We start from the raw sequence: 14,817 nt of genomic DNA, 5'->3' as shown, positions 1-14,817 counted from the left end.
AAATGGATAGAATTTGTAATTTTATCAATCCTCCTCAGAAGCTAGCTGGGCCTATTGACGTGTACGGATGCCATCTTTTTAAAAAAAAATATATATTATTTACTTCTATCTTTTCTTTCAGTCTGATATTTAGGTGGGGTGAGGGAAGCGTGGTTTCATTCTTTAGACGGCGAACCAATGAAATTTGGCAACTACAAAAATATCAAGATCCATTACGCTCAGAGTGGGCACCTCTAATCACATCCATGTCGCTTGTGCCAATAATGAACGGAATTACATAACAAAGTGGACGAAACATCTTTTTTCTATCGTTTCAATTGTACGAAAATGTTCTAATGGAAGTAACTAGAGGAGGAAAAAAAGTAAAATTGTCATTTAAGCATGGCAACGGAAACGTACCAAAAAAGCATTTGCAATCCTGATTGCATTGTGGAGGATCTTTTACACTTGATGAGATACTTGTGAAGTTGTACCTGGTTGCATAGCAAAAGCGTTGACAAGGAATGAGATCCATGGTTGCATTTCTAGTAATATTTGTTTTATCCGAGTACGATGAGCTGGTGATAAGATCTTTCTTTAAATGCTTGATTGAAATGAGGAATATTTAAGTGGATGAACTACCAAGGCCTTCCTTCGATTTTTGACACGGTACAAACACTGCTTGAATCATATGTGCTTTTGTGCGCAATGTGGTATCAAAGTCATGCGTGTAAACTTTTTATTAGATGGGGCAACACGTCCCAGATATTTTCTCTACTAGAGTGAAAAACTACTACCGCATGTGCTAATAAACAATAAGTTAGATAATTCAGTAGGCCCCATCGAAGTTGTCCTTGTCCGTTTACACACACAAAAAAAAAAAAAAAAAAAAAAAAAAAAAAAAAAAAAAAAAAAAAAAAACTATAGCATTCTACACAAGGTACAACATCAATTTCTTATCCAAAGTAATCGTTATGCAAGAATATTTTCAGTCAAAAAGATGCCAGTTCATTTTTGCTATGCAGAGTAAGGATAAATGAATTCCATACATTGCGGTTGCACTGTAAAGCATTATGTTATTATTCTAATTTATTAAACATCCAAACATACTTTGAAAAGTATCATTTATCTCAGTATCAGAAACTTTGAGCTCTGTAGGAGTCTGTATAGCAGGAACTATGAACTGTACCTTCAATTTATAATTATGGTATTACAGCATTGTCTCTTTCGCCTCCTTGCTTTCCTCAAAATCCTTTTTGTTTCTTCCTCTACCTCATCAATCAAATAGTTACCTAAATCTTTCAAAGAAAAAAGAAAAAAAAAAATAGAGCAATGGTACATGCATGAAGACGTATACCAAGCTTTCAATATGTTCTGTAACTGCTGCCGATATTAAACACACAAAGATGTCTCACAGGTGAAACAAAGTACAAAATCTAGAAATTTTTACATAAATTTATTTTTCTGGGATTTATTTAGATGGCTGAATACGTTTTACTAAAGCGAATACTTTTCCAGTTTATGCCAAAAGCTACAAGAGTGGGATTTAATTAATACTTGCAGTAGCATAATCAACTGGTATTAAAAAGTCGCCAATAATGTCGACTAAATAGAAAATGATCCCATTTGGTTCCTTAATCTAGAGTTTGAACTCCCTAGTCCCTTCATATCTGAACTCTCGAAAGTAATGGTAACTCTGTTGTTGACTTCTAAACAATTAATACCTCTTGAACAATAAAAAACTTGATGAGATACGATTAAAATGTGCGTGTCAAATACGAAGTTTAAAACATAGACATGAGAGATTTTATTATTCTATAGTAAGAAAAATTTTATTCTACTTTCACCCAGTACCTGGTTTATTCTCTTTGAGCAAGCAGGAAAAAACTCCATCAATCTCCTCGTCCGATTCAATGATAACTCTGCATTCTCTTCCCTGCATCATAAGATGTCATTTCAGATGGGCAGTTCTAATAAACATACATTGTAGTCCAAATGAGCAAGCACAAAACTTTCCATGCAGAGAAGCAAAAACTAACAATTTCCTTCTGGATGGAAGAAACTCCTTTTTGGTTAGGAACCTTGTTGGACGCCTTATGTGTGGAAGCAGATTTGCCTGATTTTACTGATTTCCAGCCTCCCGTTTCTATCTTGGGAACTACAGTTGCTTGTACACAAACCTTTGGAGGCACGGCTGAACTGAAATCAGTAAAAGGATTTTTAATCTCCTGAAATACTGAAGGAAATGAGCCTGATATAACCTGATAGAAGCTAAGAAAACGAACATAGGAGTGTTTGTTTATTATGCGGCTGACCAAGTTGAAGATGCAATAAGGTTAGTAACTAGCCCGAATTTATCTTGTTTTAGTTGCACGAATATATTTGATATCAAATCTAAAAAGCTTCCATTACTATTCTTCTTCGACTGGAAAAGAGTTAAATGTTAAAAAAAAAAAAAAAAAAAAAAACCAGAAGTCATTAAACAGAATCTGTCCCTCAAAACAAAAATGAAATGAGATTTTATTTTATTTTTTTATTTTTTCTGGTAAAACTTGGAAGATGTAGAAACTGCCATGCCATGTGATCAGACGTGAGATACAAGGATAAAGTGAGGATATGAGATATAAGTTATAGAATACGCACAGTGAAAATGATATCAATGAGAGCTCAATGCAAACAGCCTCAATTGCAATCTACAGGCTTAGATTATTGTGCCTCCTGAGTCCTATCCTCCCAAGGTCCAGGCATGGAAGGAAACGACCTAGTGGCTAAGCTTTTAATGACACATATCTTCAATCCGTGGTGCTTATGGAAATGGCCTCATTATTGGTTTTTTGAGGAATAGTATTATTCACCCATCAAAATAACATACTTAAAAAAAGAACTTCACATACTCAGTAATCGGCTGTGGCTTTTCTTCTGGAGCGGAATAACTGCTATTAACCTGCAAAATTTCAGTTGCAAAACGTTTTCTCAGAGATCATTCATCATGTTAGTGCGGTTAGGAATGAGTTAATGAAAATCTCAAAAATAGAGCACCTTGGGTGGAAGAATAGATGGCACTTGGTCTTTCCGCTTAGGGATCCTCAGGCTGCAAGCACTTGCCTGTATGTAGACAAATGAGGATAGAACAAAACGAAATTCAACAAGCTGAGAGTGATGGCTAATAGAAAGTTCACATCAATCAATATGGATATAAAATGGTTTGAGCATTTTTATGTCAACTGAAGAAAGTTGTGAAAGTACTAGCTCTAGCTATTCTCGAATAATACAAGTAACAAAAATCTACTCGCTAAAACTTTGCAATGCTTTCATGTATTCGCTGATTATTCTTTGTGATATTATTATACCTGTATGTCCTTGGTGAAAGAGTTATGAAGCTCAGTGCGTGATTTCTGTATAGATGCTTCTAACTTCTCTGGTGATGCTTCTAACTTCTCTGGTAAGGCTGAAAGCACGGACAAAATCTCCTGAAACTTGTCTTGATATGTATGCTTGTTCACTTGTTCGAATATAGATTTGAAGCCCCCATCAAGGCTAGCTTTCATATCTTCTTGTTCCTTGCTCTAGTTTGCCATAAGTCCATGGTGTTAGAAAGTCCTCATTTAAGATTGCAGACTTAAATACAGAATGCAAGAAGAGGCATTGCATGTGTACGCTTACCATCAACTGCAGCGAGTTCTCTTGAACCACCAATTTTTGCCGTATTCCAACAGCTGAACATAAATTGAGAAAGAAATTGGATAAGCTGACTAACTTCATAACTGTTAACGTTTGTGTACAATTCAGGCCTTCGCCAAACATATCCTTCCTCTACAAGGAATTTCATGTCAGTCCTACTATTAAACTGAGATAATTACACTAAGAAGTTGAGCATGTCTACTGTTAAAGATTTTGTAGCAGAATTGGATCAACCCATCAACATCTTAAAGATGGTTTTAATTGTATTTCTATGCAATGGAATCTCTTGGACTTGTGATCCGAAATAAAACTAATCGGAATACAAGGCTTTGCTTAATGTAATTTTTGGACTTAATTTAAATGTAAAGTCAATACTAAAATTTAGGATTACAAGCATACGCATCTAACAAGTTGTGTTTACAAAGTAGAACAATTTAACTTCTTTATTAACTCTTAAACAACATTACTTGCAATATAACTTGGAAATTTCTCATAGCAAAGAAACTTACTTTTGATATAAGAGATCTAGTTTAATTTTAAGATATTAAACTAAATTTAAACGAGATACCTAGTTTTGATTCGATTTTTACATTTATTTCACACTTTATAGATAAAAGTCTCAAAATTTCTTATTGAGATAGCATGGTATGGCAATTGCAAAGTTTTTTTTCCCTCTTAAGCTCTTACACGTTTATACAATCAGCAAATAGATTACTCACTTTCCATTAAAACTTCCTTTGTCCCTTTGTTCACTTGAATGACATCGCTCTGAACAGAATCTAGAATCATTCCAAACCTATTCAATGAAGTTTCCATTAATCCAATTCGGTGTTCAAGTTCTTCACTAGTCTGACCTGCTCAACAAATAAAAAATTGTTCCTCACTGATGTGTGTAATAACACATGAAAGGACAATATTAACTAAAGAAAGCAGATTTAAAATGCCCTTTGCACATATAGGAGTGAACTTACATCTATTCTCTGAAAGAGAAGTAGAACCCCATTTGCGCATTAGGTTGGTGGAAGATCTTGATATATGCATTTGACTCTCTTCACGGGTGTGAGAGGTTGGGGGCAAGCAAAATGTCTTCTTCACAGGGTTCTCTCGTTCTTGAGATCTCTGTGTAGAGAATCGAAACCAACAGAAATGCAAAAAGATAAATACAGTATCAAAATTTACTCATGCATTAGGAACAAACTATCTAATGCTTCATATTTGCAATTTTTTGGTAGCCATATTGATGCAATAACCAGTGTGAGCATGTAAAATTAAGCTGGAAAACAATTTCCGTTTATGTATTTAATCAGTTCCGGACGTGTCATCTATAACTGCTTATCTGAGTTCTAGCCAAAAAAGAGAGGTTGATCTGGAGAGTTCATGATGACAGTAATACCAATAATATTATATTTGCTATTCTTGCGTTGGAATTGGTGTACTATATCATGTAATACTAAATATTACACGGAAAAGATGGCTATGACTTCAAACAAAAAGATAAAAGACCATACAGCCTGTTAAATAAATAAAATCCAAAATACAAAGAGAAAATCGACTGCTTATGCAATTTATAAGCCCTACATTTCCTTCGGTGACTAAGCAAATGAAAGGAAGAGCAAATCGCTCAAAGAATTATGTACCAATAAGTAAACAATGACGATCCATGTTAAAAAAAAAAAAAAAAAAAAACAACGATGATCCAGAAAGAAACTTAAAAAATTAACCTATTTGAAATAAAATAGTTAAGTCAAGATCCATAAAACTTGAAACTTTGATTTTTATTTTTTCCTTTCTGTCCAATTTATTCATAACAACCAGAAGAAGGATTGAGAACTGAAACGTCAAAGAAGCAACAAGAGGTAACCTGATCATTTATCAGAGCCTCATCCAGCGAGGTTTGAGAGATCTGAGACAACGTGCCGTGTTGAGAAGAGAACCCCTGAGACATTGATTGCTGTGACGCCTGTGATCGTAGCTGTGATGTTTGCGTTCCAGGTGCATAAGGTACACCATTGTTTCTCCTTCAGAGATTCCAAATTAACATGAACGGGTAAAGAACTAGATATCACAGAAAATTTACTATGCTAACCTCATCAAATTATGGATCTACGAGTCCTAAATGCTACAAATTATTCCATGCGCATTTCTGTTTCCTTTTGTTTTGCAATATTTTCCAAAAAGTATGAGAATGTATTGGAGTTGAAGAGAGTTTGATCTAGAATAAATGCATACGATAATGATAACAGCATCAAAACGTAAAAACTAAATAAGGAATCAGATTCAGGAAACTCAAGTATAGCCGAATGTTCATTTCCAGACATTTCGAATTTTCTAAGCTCTTTTTTTTTTCTTTGTTTTTTTTGTTTTTTTTGTTTTTTTTTTGGCAGTTTTAGTCGATTGCATGAAGAAAAGACAGAGATCAAGTTGAGTCAAACACATCTAAGAGAAAGTGATAATAGACTCAAAGGAGTAGTAAATTTCCTTAATACCATAAACCTAAACGTAAAATTTTATTTTCATCTACAATTTCCTGCATTTTCTCGGGAATCAAACAGAAAATTTCTTGCAGAATTGAGGAACTCGCATGAAGAAGATTCAAAATCGAGACTAGCACGATTCTCAAAATACAGACGGAGAAGATCATCAAGCGAGATTGAGCCATAAAACCTCTCGATGAAAATTGATTTTACGAAACCTTTCAACTGCGCCAAAATTTTCACGTTTTTTTTTTTCCTCGGGAGCCAAAAGGACAAGTCGCGATTAGGAAAAAGAAGACAATATCAATCAAATATCGAGGAAATCGAAAATGAACCTCGCTTGAGGAGGAAAGACCGAGATGGAGTTGAGATCGGAGGCCTTGTTGATCTTCAACTTCATTTGCAGCCTTTGAATTGCGATCTTGAGGTTTCTGGGCAGAAATTTGACAAATTCAGAATGCGAAAGTTTCGAAATCTCTTAGATTAGAACAGAGGCGGTTCTAACGCTCTGAAATTTGCTGAGTCTGAAGAGAGAGAGAAATAGAGAAAGTGAAGTCGATCTAACGATCTGAAATCTAGTTAGTTAGTATGAAGAGAGAGAGAGAGAGAGAGAGAAGGATAATGAGCAGAGGAGAGAAGAAGTATGCGTTTGAGCTATATGTATAGGGGGAAGTATGGCGGGAAGCCGGGATATAGTTATAGAGCATGGATTTCAAAGAATTTTTTTTTTCCTTTTCCTTTTTGCTTAATTTCAATTTTGGACGCCAAAAAAATATTAAGGGCCCGTTTGGTTTAATAGGTTCAACTAAAGATTAAAAACTCAACATTTTTATTGAAATTTATGTAGAAATTTTTGTGTTTTAGAAATACTAATATATAAATAAATAGAGGTGTAATTTTTTTTCCTCAGAATATCATGAAATTTTTACAGAAATTTTCTTAAATATTAGTATTCTTACGGAAAAATTCATTTCTAAAAAGAAAAATATAATATTAAATAACTGAATATTATAGAAATTTTATGGAAATTTCATAAAAATATCGCTAAAATTTTAACGAAAATTTATGTAACTTTATATATATATATATATATATATTTTCAGTTTATTTAAAAAAAATGTAAAAGTTATATTCTTTTTTACTTTTTCTTTATCGGAACTTGGCCTTTCTTTTTTTACTTTTATTTTTTACTTAATTTGTGAAAGTGTACTTAACATTTATGATAATGATCACACTTTATTATGTATATTTATTAAATAATTAGTATTTTAATTGAGAATTTCATCTAATTAATATATTGTTATCTGTTTTAGGATTTTTTAATGTCTCATTTGAAAATAAAGTGTTTTAGTATGAATTTCTGTTTTTTACGTTGATTCACACTGATATCGATATTTTCTGTTGATATTTCTGTAAAATTTAAGTGTTGATATTTCTGTATATATCAATATTTTTATCTTTGGGTTCAACTTAGTGATGTTGATTCTAAATTTAAATTTTGTAAGAGAACTCATTGGCATGAACTTTTTTTATTTATTATTTTAGAGAAAATACTGTAGCAGAATTATAATCATGAATTTAAACGTGTGAACTAAACATGCATTAATTGTCTAATTTTATCCTTAAACTTTTAAATGGCACACTATTGGCATCCAAGCTTAACACATGTTGCACAAATGGTATCCTTGTGATAGAAACATTAAGGCCATGTTCATTTTACCGATTCGAGTTTTGTTACAGTAAAAAACTTTAAAATATAATCACATTTAATTTTTTTGCTACAGTAAAAAATTCTCACATAAAATCACATCTCAACTCGAATTAACGAACTAAACGGGCTCAAAATAATGGATGGAATTGGAAAGGAGTACACGCACTTGAGGGTAACTTGGTAAAATAATGATAAATTAAGGCTTAGTTTGGTACTGCTTTTTCATCTCAAAATCAGCTTCTGCTTGTAGCAGAAGTTGATTTTAGTGTTTAGTAAATTTCTTCAAAAGCGCTTTTTGAAGAATTTTTCAAGAATCTACAGTCAAAATCAGAAGCAGTCTAAAGACAACTTTAGCTTTTAGATTGTGCGAGAATCAGCGTAATACAATTAATGAAACTTTCATAATACCCATAATACCCTGAATGAAATTTAAAATTTATAACCTTCCCAATTTAAAATTCAGACTCATATAATATAATATAATATTGTAATAAATAATATTATAATTATATTAATAACTCTAATATTATTATTTTATCATATAATATGATATTATAATAATATTATAATTATTTTAATAATATGATATTATAATTATAATATGATATTGTAATTATTATTTTATAATATATTATATATTATATTGTATTGATATAATTATATTTATTATAATAATAATTAAATATTAATATAATCTTATAATTCTAATATTATTATTTATTATAGTGTATTACACAACATTATGGTTATATAATATATTAATTATAATATATTTGTTTAATATAATATAATAATAATTATATAATATAATATAATATAGTTGTAATTTTTAATTTTATTATAATTGAAATATTAATATTTATTATGTAATATTATAATATTGTAATTATATTAACCATTTTAATAATATTATTATATTCTAAATTATTTCAGTTACTATTTGAATAATATTATTATATTCTATATCATAATTATATAATATATTATATAATAATATTTTTTTATTATATTAAATATAATAATAAATATATTTTATATTGTAATTATATATATTATATTATAGTATGATATAATATAGTTATACTTTTTAACTATCTACAGCAATTCAACCTCATAATTTACCAAACGCTATTACGCTGATTTTGGAACCAGCACATCTACTATAATTATAGTTTACCAAACACTCAGCTGCTTTTTGTAACAGTTGCTTCTTCTTTCAGTACAGTTAAAAGTAATTTTTCTAAAATCTACAGTACTACCAAACTAAGCCTAAGTCGAACACGACTTTTATAAGGCACTTGTTCATTCATATCACTTATTAGAAACTCAGAAACACGCCACTTTTATGTAGCGAAAAGATAATTTTGCCCAAAAAGACCTACATAGATCTTTCGCTTTCATCCCTCTCTTCTTCACAACCCCGATGCAGCCCCCTCTCCATCGAGCGGTAGCGCCGTTTGTTGAAGATCTCTCTTATTTCTTCTCTCTCTCTCTCTCTCTAACCGGGACAACCTTTTTTCCATCAACGGTGACGAACCTTCATCAGTGAGATCTCCCCGCGCGACAACACTGCAGATCCGGCGTCCCTCCCAGCAAGAATTTTCTGTAGGTTCCCTCTCCGGCGTGACGTTGTTGCAGATTTGACAGGGGAAATGACTCCCTCCCATGTTCATCAAGGAGAGAGAGGAAAGAGGTGTTGATCTCCAGTGATGTCAGTATTGATCTTCGGATATCCTGCAATGGCTTGACGGTGGGGGTTCCAAATGGTTCTACAACGGGCTGGCATTGGAGCTGTGATAGGGCGGCAACGACAGGATGCTGCTACGAGAGAAGAGAAGGAGAGAGAATTTTTTTTCCTTCGCGTGTAGCATGTCAAATATACTGTAATTCAAGTCACGATTTAAATTGTTTTATTAAGATTTGATTCATTTTATCGATTTAAGTTGTTTTCCTAAGATTTTATTCATTTTATCGATTTAAGTTTAAAATTTAAATTTTGTTATAGTAAAAAGTTTTTAAAAACAGTTATATTTAACTTTTTTACTACAATATAAAACTTTGACATAAAATCACATCTCAACTCGAATTAACGAACTAAACATGTCTTAAAGTGTTTTTTCTCACATAAACAACTCAAATTAAGAACTTAAATTGTAAAACAAATCGGTCCCTAATTTATCATTCATAAATTATCTCATTTATTCTTTTTAGTATATTATCGAGGTTTATTAATAAATAACTTTAATATATCAATAATAAATTAGAGTTTATTATTAATAATTCAATTTATTTATGATAAATTCAATTAATTCCATGATTCTATTTTAGGTTAACTTTGTTTTTTTATCCTTTAAAACTTGTATTTTTTAAACTTTCTCATAAAAGTGGTATAATAGAATAGCAAACGAAGGAAGGGGATATATCAAATTCACCCATGAGTAGTTGATTGGGTAGATGAATTGGGCCACGGGGTTATTCCACATTGACAAAGAGGGTCAAAATAAGGGCGAGAAGTAGATCTGGTGTAATAAGATGAAACCCGACTATTCTTCTCCATAAAATCGTTGCTCTTGCAGGAATCCTTTTAACATTTTTGTGGGGAAAGAATAAATTTCTCATATTTTCTCCTTCTTCCATCAACAATGCATTTTAGGGATTTAGGAATTTTACCTCGAAATTATTTAATGCGGGTAAAGTGTACTAACAACAATGTTTTTAACAACACCAAATGACCACGGTCCATGTACACCAAACATTCTCCATCTGTCCATTTTTTTCTATTGTTTTTTGTCACAGACGTACCATCACATATTATGCTACTTGAAAGTTTAGGGATGAAGTGAGACAACTAGTACTCTTCGAGGATCACAATTAAAATTAACCCTTGTTTTTCTAAAGAAATGGTTTTGTTACGTTGTGTAGTTAATGAATGGTGTGAATGTTATTAATTAAAATATTTCTTTGATTACAGCCTATAGACGATCCTTATATAAGCAAAAATATTGAAATAAATAGCGCGTTTAGAACTCGTTTCAAAATGATTTTATTTTTTTTATATGAAAATGAAAATGAAAACGTTTTCAATCTCAGATATAAATCATTTTTAAAAATGCGTTTGGTAGTTTTATCAAGAGATTGTTTTCAATGTAAAAAAATTCATTAATGTCTATCTTTCTCTCTCTGCTCAAGAGAGGAGAAAATAAAAACAAAAAATGAAAAACGACTAAAAGTCGTTTTTCATTTCTCTCTCATTTTACACTAAACTAAAAAATTATTTTCATTTTCATTTTTTGTCTTTATTACGCCAAACGCTGTTTTGGAAACGTTTTCATTTTTTTCTCAAAAAACGTGAAAAATAAAAACGAGATCAATTCCAAACACGGCCAAAAATTTTATAAGAAAATTGCTCAACTTACTTAGACTTTGAGTCTGAATTTTTACCTTTTAATTTTCATCAAGATGGTTATTTGACTAAAAAGGATATTAATAAAAAATAAGCGATAAAAATCTAGATCCACACACTTTAAAGAGTATTTATCTCATTTTCTCAAATTTTATACATGTTCTAACATTACATTGTTATCGATGTTCGTCTTCAAGCCTCAAATGCTTGTTCTATGAATCTATCTTCCCACTTTAAAAGTTTTGAGCACATTTTTAAGTATCTCCACCAATGTTGAGTTTCTAAAAATCTTTTAGGTCCGTTCATTTCACCGATTCGAGTTTTGTTATAGTAAAACATTTTCAGAAACAGTCATATCTAACTTTTCTAAAAATCTTTTAGGTCCGTTCATTTCACCGATTCGAGTTTTGTTACAGTAAAATATTTTCAGAAACAGTCATATCTAACTTTTTTACTACAGTAAGGTTCCGTTCATTTTACCGATTCGAATTTTGATATAGTGAAAAACTTTTAGAAACAGTCACATATAACCTTTTTGTTATAGTAAAAAGTTCTCACATAAAGTTACATCTCAACTTGAATCAGCGAACTAAACAGACACTAAAAAACTCTTATATAAAATCACATTTTAACTCAAATAAACGAATTAAATGGACTCCTTATATAATTTAAGAAGATTGATAAGAAATTCTCAACCAAAAGTTTGTTTCATTGAAACCTTAGGTTCAATGATGACTAATACGCTGGTAAAGGGACATGATTTGAAAGAAGGTCTCATCCCGCCTCGTTTACTATCATCTCTCTCGAAATATCTTCACTCTAGTCCCGTTCATTTCGCTGATTCGAGTTTAGAATTCGAGTTTTGCTACAGTAAAAAGCTCTCACAAACAATCACATCTAACTTTTTTGCTACAGTAAAAAGCTCTCACATAAAATCACATCTCAACTCGAATCAACGAACTAAACGGGCCCTATATTTTTCTAAGATGACCAAAATACTTCTTCAGGTCACTCTTTGAGGACCAACGGTCACCCAATGAGTGACTATCGAGTAGATTGTTGGAGTTGACTGAATGGCGCTAACTGTTCGAGCCAGCCATTTAGTAGGTAACCGATCACCAAAACTAAGGATCGCATTCTTCCCTACGGGTATCCGCTCCTGATAGGACGAGCATGGGAGATGTTTGAGTAAGGACAAATATGAAGATAAAAACTAGCCTCCTATTTAGAGACAGAAAGCGGTTGGTGAAGCTCCCCTATCCCTATGCAGCCATGATTTTTTATTTATAATAAAATTATTAGAACCTCCAAACTTTTGGACACTACTAAATTTTTTAACAATAAATTTTATAATTATGGTAGTTTATGAGTTTTTTTGGTATTTATAGAGTGACAAATGCATATTTACTGAAATTTTCAAAAGCACGAGACAATTTTTTTGAGGATTAAAATTAGTTCAACAAGCAGGGGGAAGATTACAAAAGGTCAAAAGCAGTTCCTTTTAAAATAATAATAATAATAATAATAATAATAGTTCAGCTTCTTTTTTTTTTTTTTTTTTGAGGATTAAAAATAGTTCAATTTTATTGCTATTGAAACAAAGGTCAATTTTTCTTTTCCATTTTGGAAATAACACTTCAGTTGGCAATACTACTGTTGTGTGGAAAAATGTAGATGACGCGTGAAAAAATAACAGTGTGACACGTGGCCTTGCTTTCCCTCAAAAGGCAACAACCCTCGACGGTAGGGATTTCCTTTCTTTCTGCTGCAAGGGAAGCCCAACCTTCGACGCCAACTCCTCATGACGACGTCAGGTCGTACCGTCGACCTTACGGCAGGAATCCTTCGGGAAGAAATTAATTGCCAAGAAAGACAACTAGGCTGAGCAAATAGAGACGGCGAGAGGAATGTCCGAAGAGGGAAAAGCCTGACATCGCAAGTTGCGTGCGGAAATGGGAGATGTCTGCAGTACAGGCATTAAATGCAAACCCTTAAACCGCCCTACGGGGGACAGAAAAGGGTTACAGGTACGCACAGAGCCGTAGTGGGAGACTAATTGGCTGAGTGAACAGTTCGTAAAAGTGATTAGTGAGCTACGGTCTGGGCCTAGAAAGGCAGACCACTTGAGTGCTTTTCTGCCTACAAAGAAAACCCACCCGACGAAGGAAGCTCGGCTATAAAAAGAGAGAAGCCTCATACAGGAAGGAGGTTGGTTTTTCCTGAGAGAAAAGAACGAGAGAGCAATTGTTAGTGTAAATTGTAACGATCCCAAACGAAATAGAAAACTACAGTGGATGTAGCTCTTCATTTATAAGAGTGAACCACTATAAATTTTGTGTGTTTTTCTACTTCAAGTATTTTTTCTCATATTGTTCACTACACAAAAAATACCACAAACACTTCACGAAATGGGAGATGTCTGCAGTACAGGCATTAAATGCAAACCCTTAAACCGCCCTACGGGGGACAGAAAAGGGTTACAGGTACGCACAGAGCCGTAGTGGGAGACTAATTGGCTGAGTGAACAGTTCGTAAAAGTGATTAGTGAGCTACGGTCTGGGCCTAGAAAGGCAGACCACTTGAGTGCTTTTCTGCCTACAAAGAAAACCCACCCGACGAAGGAAGCTCGGCTATAAAAAGAGAGAAGCCTCATACAGGAAGGAGGTTGGTTTTTCCTGAGAGAAAAGAACGAGAGAGCAATTGTTAGTGTAAATTGTAACGATCCCAAACGAAATAGAAAACTACAGTGGATGTAGCTCTTCATTTATAAGAGTGAACCACTATAAATTTTGTGTGTTTTTCTACTTCAAGTGTATTTTCTCATATTGCTCACTACACAAAGAATACCACAAACACTTCACTGTATATATTAAGTATACGGTCAATATTAAACCGGTAATCTAACGAGATACCTAGTGGCGACCCGGCCTAATTCTATTGATGAGTTTTTACCGTCAACAACTACTTTTTTTTTTTTCCTCCTGCACCTACATTTTCAATATATTTGAAAATGGAGTCATGGGCACTGTTAGACGCCAGTCCTTGGTTATGAGTATTGTACAGTTTAGTCCCAAACTTTTTTCCTTAACATATTATTCTCCAAACTTTGATCTTTTTTTAATTTCTTTAGCATATGTACTTAACACTAAAATTGATGAAAGATTTTTAAATTTTAATAAGGATAATCATCTTCCAATTATATTAACTGGAAGTTTTAGGGAAACAATTATATTAAATGTAAAATGATCTATCCTTTCATTTATTTATTTATTTATTTTTGAAAAAAAGACTTTATAAAAAAAGCCAAACAACGGCTAAGGCATAGTGGCCACAAAGAGTGCCAATTCCTCCAAACTGAAACTACCACTAGAGCCAGTCACAAAGGCCAAACTAGCAAAACGATCAGCACAAACATTCACCGTTCTAAGAACCCACCGAAACATAAGATCAAGCCTGGAGCCAAAAAGAGCAAGAATGGAAGAGAAAACACGTACTACATGCCAAACATTAGGAAAACATTTAATCACCAAGGCTGTAATCATAGACTAAAATTATCAGGAAAAAAAAAA

General features: G+C 32.6%; 1 protein-coding gene across 1 annotated transcript; it reads right to left on the bottom strand.

Annotated features, from left to right (window-relative positions):
• Positions 1–354: 354 nt before the first annotated feature.
• On the bottom strand, positions 355–6,534 carry LOC21400272 (protein PAIR1). Its single transcript, XM_024171922.1, has 12 exons — positions 6,470–6,534; positions 5,522–5,678; positions 4,632–4,779; positions 4,380–4,514; positions 3,643–3,695; positions 3,330–3,545; positions 3,019–3,084; positions 2,870–2,923; positions 2,019–2,240; positions 1,834–1,915; positions 1,169–1,277; positions 355–473 (listed from the first exon to the last, which is right to left on the bottom strand). Exons 1-11 carry the CDS (start codon positions 6,532–6,534, stop codon positions 1,171–1,173), a joined length of 1,305 nt encoding a protein of 434 aa, XP_024027690.1. The 3' UTR covers positions 355–473; positions 1,169–1,170.
• Between the last annotated feature and the right edge of the window lie 8,283 nt (positions 6,535–14,817).

Source organism: Morus notabilis, unplaced genomic scaffold (assembly GCF_000414095.1).
Source record: "Morus notabilis unplaced genomic scaffold, ASM41409v2 Scaffold902, whole genome shotgun sequence".
NCBI lineage: Eukaryota > Viridiplantae > Streptophyta > Magnoliopsida > Rosales > Moraceae > Morus > Morus notabilis.
The sequence above is the reverse complement of the archived record's forward strand: the minus strand, read 5'-3'. Positions and strand labels throughout refer to the sequence as shown.